This window comes from Ambystoma mexicanum, chromosome 14, assembly GCF_040938575.1.
Source record: "Ambystoma mexicanum isolate Mex_15411 chromosome 14, UKY_AmexF1_1, whole genome shotgun sequence".
Classification (NCBI taxonomy): Eukaryota; Metazoa; Chordata; class Amphibia; order Caudata; family Ambystomatidae; genus Ambystoma; species Ambystoma mexicanum.
Window position 1 is genome coordinate 617,254,805 of NC_090940.1, and position 20,850 is coordinate 617,275,654.

At 48.2% G+C, this 20,850-nt stretch overlaps 1 protein-coding gene across 2 annotated transcripts in view; it reads right to left on the reverse strand.

The window, feature by feature from the left end:
* FLVCR2 (FLVCR choline and putative heme transporter 2) overlaps positions 1–20,850 on the reverse strand; it is a 322,375-nt gene that overhangs the window by 188,217 nt on the left and 113,308 nt on the right. For both annotated transcript variants that reach the window (XM_069638046.1, XM_069638045.1), the window contains one exon: positions 9,655–9,796. In XM_069638046.1, coding sequence (XP_069494147.1) covers positions 9,655–9,796 — 142 coding nt within the window. The remainder of the gene's footprint in view (positions 1–9,654; positions 9,797–20,850) is intronic.

Sequence of the window (20,850 nt, forward strand, 5' to 3'; positions counted from 1 at the left end):
ATAGTTTCCAGACACGTGTTGAGTTCATCCAACATGACATCTATCATCATAACCACGGGATTCCAGTATAGAATAATTATGAGAATCGGAGGATACTTCGTCAAGTTTATATGCAGAAGTACACCTAATAAATTTGCTGTATCCCACACCTGCTTACACTGTGCGTTTATAGAGTTATTAATCGCGATTGCAAGACCTCCAGAGGGTCGGCCATAACAGGATTTTTTTGCAGGAGAACAGTGTGTAGAAAATCCTGGTAAAATGAAGGAATCTGTTTTCATTGGTTCCTGCAATAAAATTAAGATCGGTTGATTATCGGCCGGGAGTGAAGAATGCCATCTCATGAGATTGGCATGGCCACATGTATTCCAAGAGAGGATCTTTAGTTCAGTACGATTAGAATGCTATGAAGTTGATAACAGAGCTTTAGAGCCAAGAATAGAAGAAAGCATCGGTTCGAGCCAAGGCATCCCTTTCGATTTGGCTACCAAGCTCAATAACTCATGAATCGCATGGTCCGTACCAACATCAGTCATATGATCAAAGTCGCTACTCTGGGAGATTTCAACAACAGTAGGACTAAGAAATGCCAAAAAGTCCTTTGCACTTTCTTCAGAATCATAGGTAGTTAAAGTAAATCCTTCATTAAGTATTTCACCAGGATTAAACCAGATGAATTTCATGATAGCCTCAGAGCTCAAATAACAAATGGCTCTGAAGTTATTCGTGCTGGCCATAGAAACTTTTGAAATGTCTCCCAATTTAACCATTCTAAGTTGGGATATCCGTGCAAATAAAGCCAGAATGAAAGATCGATTAATACGCATATTAGATGTTGACAACTTATCACCCTCAAGGCATATAATGTGGAATTCTTATCTACCAGTGGTTGTTTATCAAGGTTAAGCATTTCTGGACACTTGAGTGGCACTGCATCTGTGCTTGCCGTCACTGGACATTAGGGCAATAAGACCTTACTTAACAAGTCAGTGTTCAAAGATCCTTCCTGGAGGGCCTTTCTCAAAGTTTCAAGAGTTTCATGATGAGAGCGCGATAAGGTTTCATAGTTTTAGGTTTCAGGTAAAGACCGGCATAAGGCAGGACCATGTACAGAAATACGGTTAAGAGCAAATGTGTTACTCCCCAAGGCAATCTCAGATGTTAAAGCAGTCCTAGGACACTCTTTAGGTACAATTTTGAGATCATAATCCAAAGTAGGTACCTTGCCCCTACCGTTAACCGCATTTAATATGTTAGCCTTACTTGGTTCATTTCTATTTGTACTAGCGTCTTTCCGACTAGGGGTCGCAATACATACAGCACTATGATTTTCTTGGGGGCACAGTGGGCTCACTATTTTTTGAGGAGCCATCAATGGTGACATCCCGTCTTGTCGTGTGACTTTTACCTAAAATCGGAAAATAGTTATTCAAATTCATTTTAAGACTAGGGTAGATGCAAGGTTCAGGCAAATTACTGACACTAACAACAAATCTTGTTTTGGTGGAGAGCATTGATATATTAGAAGCATAATTAGGCTTACAACTCGAGGACTTCACAGGGTCCATTAGTTTTTTTTTTAAACCAAGTTGCCTCGTATTCTGTTGAGGTGAGGCTTTAGGTTTTAGTTTAGGGATTGGTATAAGTGCCTCTTGGCTCTCTTTCAACAGTTGGTGTGAGTCTATGCTTTCTTCATCAGAGATTACAATCGCCGTTTCCAATTGAGCAGACTGCGAGCCCTCAGATGGCGAAGCCTGAGAATTATTCATTTAATTATTACTGGATTTTTTTGGAAAGGGCTTCCTTTTGCCTTTTAGCATATCTTTTGACAGCTCGCAAGTGGGTTTTCTTTGCTCAGCGCGAGAGAAAAGAAATATTTCCATCAGGTGGTGAATTTTCTTTCTCCCCCTGTTGCTGATGATTAAGCAGTTTGACTAGAGCTGAGGGACTACCCGGCAGATCAACCGGTTGAGTCACATTAGATAGATGAAGAGTGAGTACGGAGTTCATGGCTTCTTCTGAAGCCTTGAGCCCTTTAATTTCACTATTACAAGTACATGGCATCGGAACAGGAAAAGTAGTTACAGGCAATGTGCCAGGAGTCAGTATATCATGGCAGTATTGAGTACTTTTTTCAAGACAGAGTGGGACAGAGTTAAGGAGGGGGGGGTTCAATTGAGGAGCACAGTTAATAGATCTTTAAGTATCTGCAGCAATAATGAATCCCTCAATCTTATCCATTTTTGAGCATAAATGATGTAGAATGGCCTTTGTATCTTTCAGTTCGAGATGGGTCAGATCATGGCCCTTATCCAATAGATCCAGAATTTTAATGATCACCGGAAAGGTGCCTGGTGACCCAGATTCCTTGTCATCGGTAAAGCTGGAGCGCCCTGATGCTCCAACTTGAGACGGTTTGATAAGTACATCCGCCAAATCTGATGAGTAAGATATCCGAGGAGATATCGACTCAAGATGAATGTCCTCAACAAGATCCCCAATAGGCACATTCACATGACTGAGCATCTGGAGAATTATGATCTAGGAAGTTCATCCTTTTCGATGAGCCAAAAGCAAGAGGGGTAAGCATGCCGACTGCACAAGTCACCTGGTCGTCAAGTGCAGCCATATTTTTCATCATGAGTTTATACTGGTCAATAGCCGGGGGAGATTCTGAACAACTCCCAAATACCTCAGCAGATTGATGCCTGGCTTGATTGAAAACATGCCATTGACATAAGGGGTCCGAAGAAATAGAGGTAGATGGAAATTTCGATTCAGGAGCATTAATTAAAGCTACATGAGAATCAGAACTAGGGGATATCCTCAGATCACCTAAAGTGCACGCAGACGTCCCTTCAGACATCCCTTCAGAAGCAGGGGGTTCAATATATGAGGTACGGCCGTGACAAACTAAAGAATCAATACAAGTGGATGTGAGGATGGTTGAGGCAAGCTCATTACAACGCCCACTCCGCAGTCCACTGGCCATGTTAGCAATCCAAGCAGTAAAAAGAAAAACTATTATCAGATAACTTGCAACGGGCATAAAAACTTAAGTTGAACTATGTAGGAGTCTGCTAGGAATCCCGCAAATTCGAAGGACAATTCGAATAGGAGGGGACGAACATAAAGATCGTCCCACTTTATAATGCCTAACAGCCTAACAAGCACAAGTTGATTTGAAAAATGGCAATTACAAGGTTGTATAAGTAAAGTATATATAAACAAAGCAAGTTATAAGTGATATAAGCAAGAGAAAGGAAAAAAATGAAAAGGGGGAGGCAGCAGACGTAGCAGCGAAGCAGCAAACAGCGAGTACTTGAGCGCGTACATGATGCGCGCGCGCGAGTCAGATGGTATAGGCTTCTGGGAAAAAAGGGGCGGGGCCACCTGAAGAAAATCAAAATAATTAATATATCAGCCTTTAAGTGAACATAATATGTTGAACATATGCACTTAAAGTCCTATTAGAGTTTTTACGGTAGATTTGTACCATGAAAGTCCACAAAACCAATAAAAGACGATCCACGCAGCTTCCTGGGTCTCGGGACAGCGTCAGGTCAGCGTTTCCTCACAGCAAACAGCGCGTACTTGAGCGCGTACTTGAACCCATCCTACTTTACACTTTGGATGCGTGCTTGGTAAACCTGGGGCCTCTATTAAATTTTCTTCAGGGCAAGATTTGGAAAAGGGTCTTGGGTCTCCCTGGCTATTTGCCCAATTCAATTCTCCTAAAAGAACTAGGACTCTATCCCCTGGCAGACAAACACGACTGGCGTAGGTTAAACTCATTTAACAAAATGATATCGCCCCAGCTAACTCTTTGTATGAGGACTTTAGCTTAATGCTAAATGAAGAACATCCTGCGTCTATGGTTGAATTTAAGGCATATACGATGGCGATTTTGAGGTCCTTGAATATGAACCAACAGGATCGAATCGATTCTCCACGGAAAGTTAAAACTAGATTTTTCAGAAATGCATGGGCTTGTAATGCTGACTTAATCTCAGGCTACTCTTCATTTCATACCTAGGCAAAATGTAGGCAGGCTGTTTCGCCTCGCTTGCCCTACATTGTGTTTTCCGGATCATCATGCCAGAAGGACTTACATGAGATTTCGTCTGGACCTTAGCCACACGGGATCTCGCATTAGCAACTGGACAGGATACAAAGAGTTGGGGCAGTGGGGCTGTTGTCGGTTCTGTTCTATGGTTGGGGAGTGCGAAACCTTGGAACACCCGACTATGTACTTTACCTATTTTGCACAACAAAGGCTCTGCTGCTTGGGACCTTTCTTTATCTGGAACTCCAACATGGAACACCAGTTGGTTTGGCTGCATTGCATGTGGGGCCAGTCTAATTCTATTATTAGCAATGGTGAGACTTGTGAATAAGATCGAGAAAGTCCTTCTGCTATTAAATAAATCGATGTATATCAGGAAGTCCAAAGATGTTCCACTGACACGCAAATAGTACTTGCTTATAGCAACAAACACATCACATCACATCACATCTGGCACCATGGAGGTTTAGCAGGTTATAGTGAGAAGGCAACTTCTTGGCCTCCATTGAGGCTATTGGCGTTACTCTTTGAGACTCAGAGGGGCATCTTTTTCAACAGTCGTGTAAATAACTCTATGTATGAGTGCCTTCAAGCAGTGTAGTTAGTTGTAGTTATGATATGAAAAAAAAATGAAAGAACTTGAAAGTGAAAGTTGACCTATTGTACTATGTATTTGATTAATTTGAATTTTAAATTTGCTGACTTATAAGTTTTGATGGATCTATATTTCTTACTGTACATAAGCTTATATCGTGAGTTTTTACGAATAATGTGTATGAATGATATGTTATTTAAGTGATAACATTTTGTTAAGGTGTAAATTAATTTTTGCTACCAAAAACAAATTAAAAAAAATAAATATATATATATCAAATGCCTGACCCTAAACCAGCTGCTAACAGGAGCAGCCAGGCCACATCCAAGGCGTCAGCTCTCAGCTCTACAAACCTGCAGCAGTGCTATTGGCTCACATGTAGGTGGCACTTTAGCAACTGTGCCACAGTGTTGACCCTCTGTGCACTGTGCCACAGTGTTGACCCTCTGCGCAAACCTCTATTCCAGATCAGAAATGCACACATGGCTTGCATAGAGCCCCCGAGCCCTCCCCGGAAGTGGCAGCTGCAAACAGTACTACAGGCGCACACAGCTCTGCCGATACAGCACCAGTTCCACTGCCCTTTCCACAATAGAATGCTGGAAGCAAATAACTTTGCTAATCAAATGAGTTCATGCAAAAGACGGGTTTGGCTTCCACTGAAAGGGCGTAGCTGGGGACTTATCAGGGAGGGAACTGGTGGGATGACAAAGGCGGGCCTCTCAGAGCAGGCACGAGGCAGACTTTGCCCTGGAGTTTAAAGACATACCCAATGTCAGTAGGCATCAGCCAGGTTGCCACCCAGCCACGCGTACACATAGGCACTGCCAGTGTATGCTACACGACCTTTATAAAGCTCAATTGTCGGGTTCGAGCGAATAACTCGATTTGTCACATTTATATTTAAGATCGATTTAGAAAGACTGAATCGGTCTTGATAAATCGGCCTTGAATAAACAACTCACGAGCACCTGCAAGACCACCCAGCCTACGCCCCCTCGCTGCACACGGCGAGTGCACGCAGGGGCCGAGAGGCCAGGCCGGGCCGGAAGACGGTAGTGGTTGTGTGTCTATGGAAGTGGCGAGTGGGGGTAACGAAAGCGTGTTTGTGGGGTTCAAGGAAGGGTGTTTATGTCGTGGAAGAGTGGGGGCGCAGAGCGTGTGTGTCTGTCTGTGGGGAGCTTGAGGGGAAGGAAGCGGCAGCCAGGTCCGGTTCAAAGATTTCAATGACATACTGCCAGCATCAGAGAGTATGAAAGCGGGCGGGGGTGCTGCTTTCGGGGGAAGGTTCGGGGGTAAGCCATCCCACAATCATAATATTACCACTATTGATTACCACACAAATCGGTCGTGGGAAACGGTCTTTTTGGCAAACTGTCCCTGCGACCAAGTTGTTTAAACAGATTAAAAAAAATAAAAATGAGTTTACGGGTGCTAGTGTAATAGCCCCTGACTTTTAAAGCAACTAATAGATTAATATATGTGTACTTAGATCTATACAACAGGCACTTAAGTGCAGTTTCACCCCCCCTACCACGGGGGGCCATTAGTACATCTCTTTTTTCAAACACGCAGCCCTTCCTCAATGTACACTTGAAACCACTGTGTTGCGGGAAACAAACTCTGAACACCCTCGCCTAAAAGGAAACTCGTCTAAGATGCTATGGCAGCAGTAGCAGGCAGGCAGGCTTTTAAATATAAATAAACCATTGCCTCATCGAACTGCACTGCATGTATGATATGAGATGATATGGCATTTGTAACGCGCCTATACACAAGTGTTTCACGGCGCAACGAGGCAGGGGAGGGGGAACAGAGGGAAGGCAGACAAAGATCTTACTAGCCAGGTGGCGTTGAGATCGCGCAAGTGCAGGGGGGCGGAGGGGAAAGAGGAGGTGCTGTATATGGGATTAAAACAATAACAAGAAGTGCGGCCATCAGGTGGCAGGCGCAAGGGTAAGTGCAGACAGCAGGTTTCCAAAAGTGCAGGTAGGGGCACTGTAGGGTTACAGTACAAACCCAAATGCGAGGGTTGCCGGGAGGCAGTGCGGGTGTGCAACTGGACGGGCAGGGACCCAGGCCCGTAATCAGAGGGTGGACAGGAGACCAGTGCAGCATCAGACAGGAAATCAGCAGAGGAGAGGAAGAAAGAAGGAGGAAGCAAAGAGGGAGGTCTTGAAGTGCTTCCGGAACGGAAGATGGTTCTCCTCGAGTTTCAGGGAGGCAGGGAGGCTGTTCCAGAGGGAGGCCCCAGCCAAAGAAAGAGATCTACCACTGACTTGTTGCTTGGAGAAGCGACTGACCCTGAGGGAGTTGGAGGAGCGACGCGCTCGAGTAGGAAGGTATTTACGAAGAGAGAGTTGCCTTAAATCCTGCTGCATCATCTACAAAGTTGTCGCCTTCAAGACCCACTACTTTGCTGAGAAGCTAATCATCTCCTGAGGCCTGCGATTCACCAGAAGCAAGGACATGTGCAGACCTGAACTCACTCATGCATGAAGCAACCAGAAGATAGGCCGCCTCGGTCTACACCCCCAGACTCTGCAACCTCCTTCCCGTCAATGCCAGACTCGCGCCCTGGCTTCTACAAGACCCTCCTCTTCAAGGAATGATTCCACCCTAGCACCTAGGTCCACACACCCCTCCCCCTTCCAACACAACCCAAGTCTGGGTGATCTGTCCCTCCCCACCACCCCATTTCCTCCCCTGGCTGCAAGTAGACCCCCTTGCTGCCAAATTACCTGCCTTCCTGCTCCCCCCGTTTTTTATTGATCCTTTGCAATCTGCTTCCCTCGCAGTTCACTTCCCACTATGACTAGTAAAGTGCTCTGTTGCTTCCCAAAGTTGGATCTGTGCTCAATAAATTCCATAACAAAATACATTTTCTTTGTACAAATATAACAGACCTGGGCTCTTCCTCCATGTGAAAATGCACACAACATTCCAGCACAATGCAAGACTAGCCTAGAATTACGTACACAATCGTAAAGATATCCCTTCATCTGGGCACTGTCCAATGTTTCTCCTGGTATCTGTAACACGCATGACAAAGTCACTGGGGCTAGACGAGGTAGTTAGGTTGGGATTCCAAAGACAAAGGTAAGCCACCTGGTCCAGGATATGATATATTGTATTTTTATTGCGCTCATACACAAGTGTTTCAGAGCGCAGCAAGGCAGGAAGGGGAGTAGGGGAGAACAAAAAACAACGATCTTACTAGGCCCAGTGACATTGAGAACGGGCAAGTGCATGGGAGCGGGGAAAAGGGAAAAGTGCATGGAAGGCGGAGAATTGGAAAGTTCGGAGCAAAGGAAAAACAGATAATATAAATAAATAATAAAGGCAACAAAACAGTGGTAGTGCAGCCAGCAAGTGCTGGGTTAAGGCAGCAGACCGTGTATGTCTGATAAGTGCAGGAAAAAAAAGCGACTCTTGGGAGTCAGCAAAAGGGGAATCCCCCCAGAGCTCCACCAGTCCCTTGTTGGCATGAAGCATGATATAAAAGCTCAATTTAAATTTTTTGTAAGGGTGCCTTCTCTCCTTTATTAGCACCAGCGGAAAGAGAGTGTCTGGCGGAGCTGTGTCTGGTTATGGCCTTGCCTCTTCTTCCTGTGCCATGATACCTTAGGGTGACTGCGCGCTTTAGAAATGTGCATAACATAACTAGTGTGGGGTTCAGACATTTGGGAGTAGAGTAGGTCGTCGGCCTTATATCGGGACCCTAACATTTGTACACAGGTAGAAGGGGAGACAGTGCTACCCTTACCAGCCCAAGCAGTGAGTTAGGAGGGAATACCTACGCAAGTTGTTCATGGTGGGACACAGCCAAGCTCAGGAGATCCCTGGGGCAGGAGGAACAGCAATGCATCTACCAGCCCCAGGGCCTTGAGGATATATGGGAGCCAAATACCACTGTAGGGTATCTACCAATCCAGGACGTGATGCATCCTTAGCACAAATGCGTAACTATGACCAGGGTCTCGGAAGACCAGACCAAATCACAACCAAAGAAGTGTGCAGGAACGCCAAATCCCAGAGACTGAGGGACTTTGGACACAATCCTGAGGAGGATCCTCAGAACCCCTGCCTACTCAAACAGGGCCTTGGCATCTCGACTCACTGGACAGTCTACAGCTGGAGAGAAACTGGATTGTTTGGCCAATCTAGACACTGTTGAGGATCTCGGACTGTTCCTATTTTCATTCTACTTTCCTGGTTAAGCATTTGTACACTTCCGGTACCTTTAACAAAACAGTGACCCTCGAAGTACATGTCCATGTTCTGTGGACTCTTTTGTGAGAGACTGGACATCGTGCAAGCTCTGAACCCCAGACCTACACACTTTGCTGGGCAAAATGGACATTTGCAGCACAGAAATTTCTTGGGGATTGGCTCAGATAAGTCAAATTCATGTGCATTTTGTATTTGTATTTATTTTATTTGTATAGCGCAAACCAGGCCCAGAGGCTACCGGGCGCATATCTTCAAGCAGTGGTTACATAACAGTATGACATTACAAGTAGCACTAACGTCCTGAAGTGGCACATTACATCCAGATGGAGGAGGAATCTCAAAACTATGTGGCCAAATGCAGTCCCAAAATAAAGTGTTCCCAGCTCACGCTTTACTCGGCTGTCAGAGTTCTGTGGCCATGGGACGAGACTCCATGTGACTTTCTGGTCTAGCAGGGTTAGGTGGTGGAGTCGTTGCAGAGCTCTGCCAGGCTAGCAGGATTTGGTAGGTCATAGGATCAAGCCGCAGGCAGCTCTGCTCTAGCTGTACCAGGTTAGAAGGGCCCGGGTGATCACAGGCGAAAGCATTCTTGGAAGACTATTTGAGGGAGGGTGACAGGACGCACAGAGAGCTGGGTTCTTGCCTTCCACTCTGCACCCCCCCCCTCTTCCCTTCCCGATAAGACACTGGACACCACTGTCCTCTAGACCTGCAGCTGCCTGCACCTTGTAGCTACTACACCACAGTATGCATTCCTTACCGATCACCACCAGGACGAAGAGTGCCGTGGCCACGGCCGCTGTGCCAAAGAACATGGTGCGGATATTGTATGCCAGCTCCTCCAGGTCATCGCTGTTTGGAACCAGGAGAGGCGGGAGCAGGAAGCCCACTGCAATGCCAAGCTGGAGGGAGGGAACAGGTAAAAGAACTGTCAACGAGGGGCCCTGCCAATATATTCAGCAAGCATGGAGAAACAAGAGGCAAGCATTCACTTAAGAGCACAGAGTCAGAACCAAGAATACAATAGACCACGGCTGCAGGAATCTACGGACTAGTTAGCACAAAGATCCAGAACTAGTGCTTGCAGTAAGCTTAACTAACACCATCACATGTTTCTCCTCGGATAGGGGTTATCTTGTACCAACATTATGCCTAAAATAGTAGAGGACAATTCGACATTTCCACAATAAGCAATGAAGGAGCACACCCAATGCTGGATGGGTTGGACCGCTATAGTACTTGGGCTGTAGCGTGCACAGCTATTTTACAGAAATTCAGAAGGTTAGAATCCACTCACATTTTCTAGCAAGCAACATATGCTTGTGGCATTTGAAGGATGCACACCGTCTTTACTTCCCGTTAAATCATCTAATAATTCCAGTTCTTTACGCCCCTCAACAGTCTCACTAGTTTCCCGTTACACCCCAGTAGTATTCTGCAAAATGTAGTCTACCAACAAGGTTCACCAATTATCCACCCTTGGCTTCATGACCAGGACCATCGCTCCAGAAGCTACCACTCTTGCAAAATGGAAGTAATCTTCCTTCCAGCGTCGCCCACTGCACACACCTTCCTCTTCTGTATCTCATCCCCCTGATCTCCTTGCCCTTCCTCCCAATACTGTCCATCATTGACAGCAAACTACCTCCTCTTAAGCAGCTGCTAGACTCAACCACCTGCATAGCTCCATCTAATGTTTCACTATCACCAACTCTTGCTCTCCATCAGCAGGCTGGAATACAGCTCCAGCTCCCCCTGACGCACCCCATCAATCTTCCAATAGTCCTGCTACACATGAGACACATCCACAGGCTGCATAATGCACACATGTCGGATTTACTAGGATCCTGCTGTACTGCTACAGAGTAACGCATGATGTACAAGAAGCCTTCTAGAAACAAGTTGCAAGCCCAAGGTCCTCCTGGACCAGCAAAGGCGTCTCCAATCTCGAGTCAAAAAGAAATTGTGAAAATCTCTCCCTTGCTGCAAACTCAATAACATCTTTTATTGATACATTTAAAAAAAGGAGTATACCAAGTGACAGTTGAGAGGGAAGACAGTTGACGTGACAGGCAGAGAGCTGGGAGAGACCAAGGCGAGGCCCTAAACGAGATGCAAGGCAGCAACAGATACAACAGCCACTGTAAGAGAAGAAAGCACAGTAAAGTACTGTTGGGGCGAAAAAATCACCAAAAGGTACCGACATAACAGAGCACAGAACAGGTAATGTAGAGACATACAATGGACACTTACACAAAGCAGACACCTGGGGCCTCATTACACGGATGGCGGTAAGGATTTACCGGTACCGTTAAAATACCAGTAAATCCTTACCGCCTTACTACGAGGTCCCTTTGCGGGTTGTTGGGGGATTTAACGCCTGCTTTTTGCAGGCGTTAAAATCCAACCCGCAAAGGGACCTCGGAGCTAATTACGGCACCGCAAAATTGCGGTGCCGTAATTAGCGCCTTCCCCATTCCCATAGAGCCCTATGGGGCAGAAATGGGAATGGGGAAGGGGAAGGGCAATGGTGGAAGGGGGATTTACCGCCCCTTCAACCTTGGAATGGGGCGGTAAATCCCCTTTCCACCAAGGCGGTGCCGGTATTTTACCGGCATGAGCCATGGCGCTAATAGCGCCATGGCTCACCGCCTACCGTGTAATGAGGGCCCTGGACAAGAAAAATCAAACATTTACAAATAATTGAGATTGTCACATTCAGAAAGAAAGCAAACATACCAAACACTATGCGTACAGACCTAACACACAGCTGCAAACACGCAGCACTGCTGGAGTGAAATAGAAACCCCGCTGCAGCAGTAAGCATAGGTGCCAGGCAGTCTTTTGGGGTTTGGCTTACTGGACGCTAATGGAAGTGATTAAAGAGTTGAAAACACACTGGTCAACTCTGACAAGCCACAGTCCCCTTAGGGTGGGAGGGTGGAGGGATGAGGGTCCTGGGCTTGGTGAGACTCTGTGATGGCATCATTACCCTCTTACCACCTCTTTACTGATTTGTTCTTGTGAAGACACGCCCCTGTACACGCATGCCAGAAAAAATACAGCCAGCTGGGGAAAAAGGCCCAAGATGCGCTTGCAAAGGTAACATGTGTTTATTTCCACAACACAGAAAAAACACTAGCAAAGGACTGCTGCCAAGCACGTTATGGCTTCTGTGAGCACGAGCAGTGTTATAACTACAGACTGCGTCACTCATGACGTCGGATTCTACAATACAATTCTACCATCCCAATTGAATGGGTACTACACATATAGGGTCTGCTCCATATGGGATGCCAGGCCATTGGCCCATCTTCATCTGTCCATCTTCATCCATGTAGTTGCTGCTGGGCTTGTCATTCGTAGTGAGGTTAGCCTAACACCAATTGGCTATTCTGCTATGCACTGTTACCTTATCATTGTAGCAAAACACCTGGCGCGCACACACCAATGGGCTGCAGGAAAGCCAGGGTCACACTAATTCACATGCTTCAGGCAACTCACAAGGTCCTCCACCTTAGTTTTGGGCTATAGTTTAGTTGCTACTCTGCACCTCGCTGCACAAATCACGTGACCTATTTCTGAAGGCACGATACCGTTTCCTTCTGATCTTAGTGATCGTTCGCGGGTGTAAACGTTTTATGGTCGGTGGTCTGGGTGATGCTATGGCATGCGGTCTCAGGATGAAAGCATTGCAAAGCTGTATTTCTCATGTTGGGATCGTTGGAGCAGATCTGCGTGATCCGTCCGTCATGAAAAAGTCAGTGACGGTAAAGTTTTCCTGGGAAATGTACGCACCACCAAAGGTGCGTACATTTCCCATGCAAACAAACATTGCAAATCACTACATTATCCACACCCCCACCCACGACACCCCCCCACCCACACCCTCAACACACCCCCACCCACACCCCCAACATAAATGTTGGGGGTGTGGGTAGGGCCTGTATATATTTATGGCCTGTATATATTTTGCTTTACGTGTAATCTGTAACTGACTGTCTATGGCCTATATTTATTTTGCTTTCGCGTGTAATCTATAACCATGTAACCCCAAGCCTCGCATATTCTGTACTGCTGCATTATAAGTGAATAAAACAAACATACCCCACTTACCTTTTTTTCAGGCTGTCTCCCTGCAGCGCCAGTTCACTTTCACTTCCGTGATCGGGAACTGGCGCCGCAGGGTCCTTTTTATTTTATTTTTTGGTGTTCTTTAAAGGGGCTGCAGGGGTGTTCCTGTGCCTCACAACCCCCGCTCACTAGACCTTAAAGTATAGTGAGCGGGGGATACCCCTGCAGACCCAGTTTTTTTTGTAATTCTTTGGAGCAATTGAGAAGTTCATGGGCTGTGTGGGACCTGGCCGGGGTGGGGGTGGTGTTCGCGCTCATGCAAGGGACCCGATATTTGAGCACCTACTATTATTCGCTGCGCTCGGGCCTACATTCTAGGGTGGCAGCCATTTGTCTAAGATGGCGTTCTTCAATAGCTCCTAATACATGCATTACAGTGATCAATCACCCCCCCCCCCCCTTTTGTGTGTACCCTCCTCCGCCCTGCTCCCCGAATGTGTCTCCTAATGCTTGTGCCTTATTCGGTATCACTTGGGGGGAGTGGGAAGACCGTCTCCTCCCCAACACTTGGTATTGCCTAATGAGTGTTAGATTGACTCCCCATTAGCCTGCAACCTTGAGGTTTCTAGCGAGTCAGTGTGTTATTTTGGAAAACCCTTGCTGCCTCACGGGGGCGTTGTGGGGTTCTGCCGCATTTTGTGGATAGCAGCTTGCCGGGGTTTGCAGTCCCTGTGGCTGGTATGGCATTTCCTGTGATGTGTGCGTTGGAAGTATATGGTCTGCGAGTGCCCCACGGGTCGCTTCCATATTACAGACCTCGGCCTGGTCTATACCCTCCGGCTGCATTCTGGGGAGTGGAGTCTCCAGGTGCAAGGCTAGGCTAACCAAGGTCGTGCTTAAGGTCAAGTTGTTACGTCACTGCTCGGTTAGCGAGCAGGAGGCATACCTCCTCATCCAGCGTCTGGTTGGCATACTGAGAGGTGCCCCGGGCCAGCACCATCTCTGTGGCTCGCTCCCCACATACCAGAGTGTAAGGCGAGCCTTCAACTCGGCAGAGTGCACGCCGAGGTATTGCAGGGATAGTATGACAGCAAAGTGCCTGTGGACGTTTCCTTTTCCTTGCTACCGATGTCATAGTAAATATGTCGGTCGTTAACAAAATCAAAACCTCTCACAGGGGCTTGAGTGCAAGATTATCCCTTGGCCAGCTCACTCCTCTCGATTCAAAGGAGGCCCCAGACAGAGAAAGACACCGGGTTCACTTTCTCATCTGTCTTAAACCAGTTCAAGGATGTACCATCTCCCTTCACCCCTCTCCCTATTCCTCCCCAACCCCTGCCGCTCCCCAGCCCGAGTAGAGTCTCCTCACACTTACAGCTTGAGGTCAAAGTACAGAGTTACATTAGGGGGGGGACTCCTTACCCGAAAGGTACTCTGTTTTCATCGTTTTACACATATGGGTAGAGTGTGCTTGCATTACATTGGCAATGCAAGCTAATGGAATGCTGGGCTTAGTGGAGCACTGTGTTCCTCAGTGTTACACACATGTCGGTTGGACACAGAAGGATGGGAGGTGATGGCCTAAAATGTATCGATTCATATCTTTGTCCCCATTTCCTATCCATTACCCTGTAACTACAATAAAGCCCATTCAACTTTTACCTTATGACTCCAGCCTGGTTCCTGCACCCTGTCCGTTGTTCCTGAGATCCTTACAATATCCTACTAGCGGTTGGACTCGACGCACCGGACTGACTCCTCCCTCTCTAGCATAACTGTTGACAATTGGTGCGAAAAGCATGTACACCAACATGGCTTTATTGCTGTTGTGCCAAATTAGGCGCATCAGCCTGGGAGCCGGGCTTCTGGTGACATTCGCAAAGTAGGTGTAGGTGTAGGTGTGTGTGTGTCTGTAGGTGTAGGTGTGTGTGTGTGTGTCTGTGTGTCTGTAGGTGTGTCTGTGTGTGTGTGTAGGTGTGTGTGTGTGTGTAGGTGTGTGTGTGGGTGTAGGTGTGTCTGTGGGTGTAGGTGTGTCTGTGGGTGTAGGTGTGTCTGTGGGTGTAGGTGTGTCTGTGGGTGTAGCTGTGTGTGTAGGTGCCTGTGTACACCCATTACCAGTCTAACCAAACTGACGGTTCATAGCTAAAAAAGAGAATTGAACAGGAAACTAGTGGAAGGAATTGGAGGCATCTAGGTTTGTGCTGTGACCTCAGACCGCAGGTGTGATCCTGCATCTGGACTCACTTGAGATAGCTGGCCTGTCGGGTGAAGTCTGGCACAGCATTCGATTGCCTCTCAGACACACCAGTACCAGATTCCCAACTGAGAAGCAAAAGGACCCCATTCAAAACATGAATGCTGAGGGAGAGCCAGCTCGGCATGAAGATGGCAATCTTCAGTTTTTTTGACAGAGTCTCCTCTTTGAGGTTGCCTGAGCACTCATTCATTATGGAACCTGGACAAGCGATCTAGGCCAAGGACAGCCAGGATTTGCTGCGGTACATTATGGCGTGTCTCTTCCACAGCCAGCAGCAAGTGGAGGCAACATGGTGGCGTTCAGCCTCAGCACCCTACCGATAGCTGCACCCAGCGGGGATAAACAAATTATCCTCAACCGCAGCTACATGATCCATCGCTGAACAGGATGGGTGCATGCCATTATTGAGGAGCCCAAGGCATGTGGCGATGAGCGACTGAAGATGGTGGGACCCATTAGACAAGGGGAGCAACCCAGCCTTGCAGGAGTTGAACTAGCTCCTGGTGCAAGAGATCAGCATTCCGGGCCATTTTCCAGACAAAGGACACAATTGGTGGGTACCCACTGAAGGTATCCCTCGGTTCATTGGTGCAGTGCCGCAGACTAGGAGAAACATCGTTTTTGAAGCCCAGCGATTTCCCTTCAGGCTACAACCAAAGAAGTGGCCTTAAGAGGATGACCCAGTGGAAGAGTAGAGGTCAAGTACATGCACACAGGTGTTTATGAAATCACGACTCTGCACGGGTCCGAACCCCAAAACAGGGCATAGAACAGCTCTGAATGAAAGCCAATCAATCTAAAACAGAAGATCTAGTGGCAGAATTCAGGAAGCCAAGTGGGAGCAAGCAAAAACGAAGGCTCCACTGAAAGCTCTCAGCCAGCATAAACTGACCCTGGCAGCATAAACTGACCCCGGCAGCATAAACTGCTCCCGGCAGCATAAACGGATCCCGGCAGCATAAAGGATATCGGCTCCCTGGAGCATAAACTGATCCCAACAGCATAAACTGATCCCGGCAGCATAAAGCGATATCGGCTCCCGGCAGCATAAACGGATCCCAGCAGCATAAACGGGTCCCGGCAGCATAAACGGATCCCGGCAGCATAAACGGATCCCGGCAGCATAAACTGATATCGGCTCCAAGTGGATAAACTGATCCGGGCAGCATAACAAAAGACAGAAGGATCTGGACAGCAACCAGAGGAGATGGATTCAGGGGGCCCTCTGGCTACCCACCAAGGGGATAAAGAATTGTGAAAGCGGTGCTGGCACTCCTCTCAGAACATGTAAAGAAAGGCAGCCCTTTGCAGGGATAGAAAAGCACCGATACCGATGTGAGCCCAGAAAGGTTTTGAAGGAGTCTGGAGAGGGGGTGATGTGGTTTGTGGACAGAGCGGGCAAAGCTGCACTGAACTAGACTGGAAGGTTCAGCCAGAGGGGAAGGGGCTTTCCACATCCTTCTGGGAGGTCCACTGGGTATGGAAGAGTCACTAGAAGATGCCCTGGAGTTTCGGAGAGCTTCAAGCCGCTATTCAGGTGACTTTGGGCTGGGGAAAGGCGTCACAAGCCCACGTGTGTTAAGATGGGTGAACCGCACAGCATGCAGTGGTTTTGTTACCATGCTCGCCTTCCTTCCTCCCCTCGCCATGCCTGCCTTTTGATGAATAGGATGAGGACATCTATATGGATGTGCCGAGTATAGGAAAGATTGGATTTATTTCTGTAAAGCGATTGACAATGCTGTCCTCAGAGGTCCAACGGAGTGTGGTTCATTATGTCGTGTTATGGCAACTGATGTTTGTTAACTTTAAAAAAATGCATAACAAAAAAAAAAAACGCCTCGAAAAAGCAAAGGGGCTGCAGCCGAGAGGCAATGGCTGGGCCTCTGTGACTCACAGCACCTGTGCAGCGCCCTCCTTCACATGCCACGTAGTCGGAGCACACACACACACATTCCTGGGAGAATGAACCATGGACTCTAAACGTAGAGTCCAAAAGATCAAGCCGTATGAATGGATCAGCACTCATCTCCACGGGCACATGGGTGCGCCGCTGCCACTGCCGGGAGACTGGGCCACATTACAGCTAAATATCCATCGGTTGATAATTAGGTCTTCAGTGGTGGAGAGGGGGACATTATCAGCGTTGCACTCGCTTTGCAATAGATCCGTGGATGGTAGAAGCGCTGCTTGGCACACATTGCAAGCCTGCAGAAAGACATGTTTGCCACTCGAGTGTGACGCATAAGAAGACCATTCTCGACATCCAAGGTACATGTCCAAAGGTTTGGATCGATACATTGTAGGCGTCTTGCCAAGAGGAAGCACTTGCCATTTGCTACAGGGGAAAACCAGCACATCACCTGGAAAGACGGTTCATACTGGGCATTCTATGGGTACTCATCAGGGTCACACGGTGCAGCTAGACTTTCTATGGGTTCCAACCAGGTCACAATATGCAGCTGAACTTTCTATGGGTTCAATCCAGGTCACACGATGCAGCTATACTTTCTATGGGCTCCATCCGGGTCACAAGATGCAGCTGGACTTTCTATGGGTTACACCCGGGTCACAAGATGCAGCTGGACTTTCTATGGGTTACACCCGGGTCACAAGATGCAGCTGGACTTTCTATGGGCTCCATCCGGGTCACAAGATGCAGCTGGACTTTCTATGGGTTACACCCGGGTCACAAGATGCAGCTGGACTTTCTATGGGTTACACCCGGGTCACAAGATGCAGCTGGACTTTCTACGAGTTCCACCCGGGTCACAAGACGCTGCTGGGCCTTCTATGGGTTTCATCAGGGTGCCAAGATGCTGCTGGGGCTTCTATGGGTTTCACCAGGGTCCCAAGGTGCTGCTGGGGCTTCTATGGGTTTCATCAGGGTCCCAAGGTGCTTCTATGGGTTTCATCAGGGTCCCAAGATGCTGCTGGGCCTTCTTTGGGTTTCATCAGGGCGCCAAGATGCTGCTGGGCCTTCTATGGGTTTCATCAGGGTGCCAAGATACTGCTGGGCCTTCTATGGGTTTCATCAGGGTCCCACGATGCTGCTGGATCTTCTGTGGGTGTCATCAGGGTCCCAAGATGCTGCAGGGTCTTCTATGAGTTCCATCAGGGTCCCAAGGTGCTTCTGGGGCTTCTATGGGTTTCATCAGGGTCCCAAGATGCTGCTGGGCCTTCTATGGGTTTCATCACGGCGCCAAGATGCTGCTGGGCCTTCTATGGGTTTCATCAGGGTCCCAAGACGCCGCTGGGCCTTCTGTGGGTTTCATCAGGGTCCCAATGTGCTGCTGGGGCTTCTATGAGTTCCATCAGGGTCCCAAGGTGCTGCTGGGGCTTCTATGAGTTCCATCAGGGTCCCAAGGTGCTTCTGGGGCTTCTATGGGTTTCATCAGGGTCCCAAGATGCTGCTGGGCCTTCTATGGGTTTCATCACGGCGCCAAGATGCTGCTGGGCCTTCTATGGGTTTCATCAGGGTCCCAAGACGCCGCTGGGCCTTCTGTGGGTTTCATCAGGGTCCCAATGTGCTGCTGGGGCTTCTATGAGTTCCATCAGGGTCCCAAGGTGCTGCTGGGGCTTCTATGAGTTCCATCAGGGTCCCAAGGTGCTGCTGGGGCTTCTATGAGTTCCATCAGGGTCCCAAGATGCTGCTGGGCCTTCTATGGGTTTCATCAGCGCGCCAAGATGCTGCTGGGCCTTCTATGGGTTTCATCAGGATCCCAAGATGCTGCTGGGCCTTCTATGGGTTTCATCAGGGTGCCAAGATGCTGCTGGGGCTTCTATGGGTTTCATCAGGGTGCCAAGATGCTGCTGGGGCTTCTATGAGTTCCATTAGGGTCCCAAGGTGCTGCTGGGCCTTCTATGGGTTTCATCACGGTCCCAAGATGCTGCTGGGCCTTCTATAGGTTTCATCACGGCGCCAAGATGCTGCTGGGCCTTCTATGGGTTTCATCAGGGTCCCAAGACGCCGCTGGGCCTTCTGTGGGTTTCATCAGGGTCCCAATGTGCTGCTGGGGCTTCTATGAGTTCCATCGGGGTCCCAAGGTGCTGCTGGGGCTTCTATGAGTTCCATCAGGGTCCCAAGGTGCTGCTGGGGCTTCTATGAGTTCCATCAGGGTCCCAAGGTGCTGCTGGGGCTTCTATGAGTTCCATCAGGGTCCCAAGATGCTGCTGGGCCTTCTATGGGTTTCATCAGCGCGCCAAGATGCTGCTGGGCCTTCTATGGGTTTCATCAGGATCCCAAGATGCTGCTGGGCCTTCTATGGGTTTCATCAGGGTGCCAAGATGCTGCTGGGGCTTCTATGGGTTTCATCAGGGTGCCAAGATGCTGCTGGGGCTTCTATGAGTTCCATCAGGGTCCCAAGGTGCTGCTGGGCCTTCTATGGGTTTCATCAGGGCGCCAAGACGCTGCTGGGCCTTCTCTGGGTTTCATCATGGTCCCAAGGTGCTGCGGGGGCTTCTAGGAGTTCCATCAGGGCGCCAAGACGATGCTGGGCCTTCTATGGGGTTCATCAGGGCGCCAAGATGCTGCTGGGGCTCCTATGGGTGTCATCAGGGTCCCAAGATGCTGCTGGGCCTTCTATGGGTTTCATCAGGGTCCCAAGGTGCTGCTGGACCTTCTATGGGTTTCATCAGGGTGCCAAGACGCTGCTAGGCCTTCTAGGGGTTTCATCAGGGCGCCAAGATACTGCTGAGGCTTCTATGAGCATCAGGGTCCCAAGGTGCTGCTGGGGGTGTCCAGACATTTGGTCGACCTAAAACTGGTCGAATGACATTTGGTCGATGCAATTTGGTCGAAAACCAAATGGTCGAGGTTTTTTTTTTTAATTATATATTTATTTTTCGGGTTTTCGTTTTTTACAAAAATTGGTTTTTAGAAAAAAAAGGGGGTTGGGGGGGGACCCCCCCAAAAAAAAAAAAAAGGTTGAAAATAAAAAAAATTAAAAATTCGACCATTTGGTTTTCGACCAAATTGGTTCGACCATTTGTCTGGTCGACCAATTTTTTTCGACCAAATGTCTGATAACCCTGCTGGGCCTTCTATGGGTTTCATAGGGGTTCCAAGACGCTGCTGGGCCTTCTATGGGTGTCATTTATTTATTTTTGTATTTGTACAGCACCTAGCAGCCCAGAGGCATTGGGGCGCTGTTTTAAAAAAGTGTCTTAGTTACAGGAGGTGGGGTTAATGCAAAGGTTACATTAGTCAGTACAAGGTTCCAATGGTCGAGAGCCTTACATTAGTCAGTACAAGGTTACAGTAGTCGAGTGCCTTACATGTTGGAATGACGAGCAGGGACATATGCAGAATACATACATGTGGTGAAGTCCATTGCAGTGGTTTACACGAACAACATGGTTTTTATTGTTTTTCTGAAGACCTTGTGAGACTCGATGCCTCTGATAGAGGGAGGTAGCAGGTTCCAGTTGGTGGCTGCTAGAACAGAAGCTAGAGCCACCCGCTCTAATCCTGAGGCTTTTAGGGATGGTTAGTCGGTTGGTGTGGCTGGTTCTGGCTTGTCTGATTGAGGGGGGCGCAGAGAATCTATGCGCAAGGTAGCGAGGTGCTGTGTCATGGCGACATTTGTGGGTAAGTGCCAGTGACTTAAAAAGGATACGTTCCTT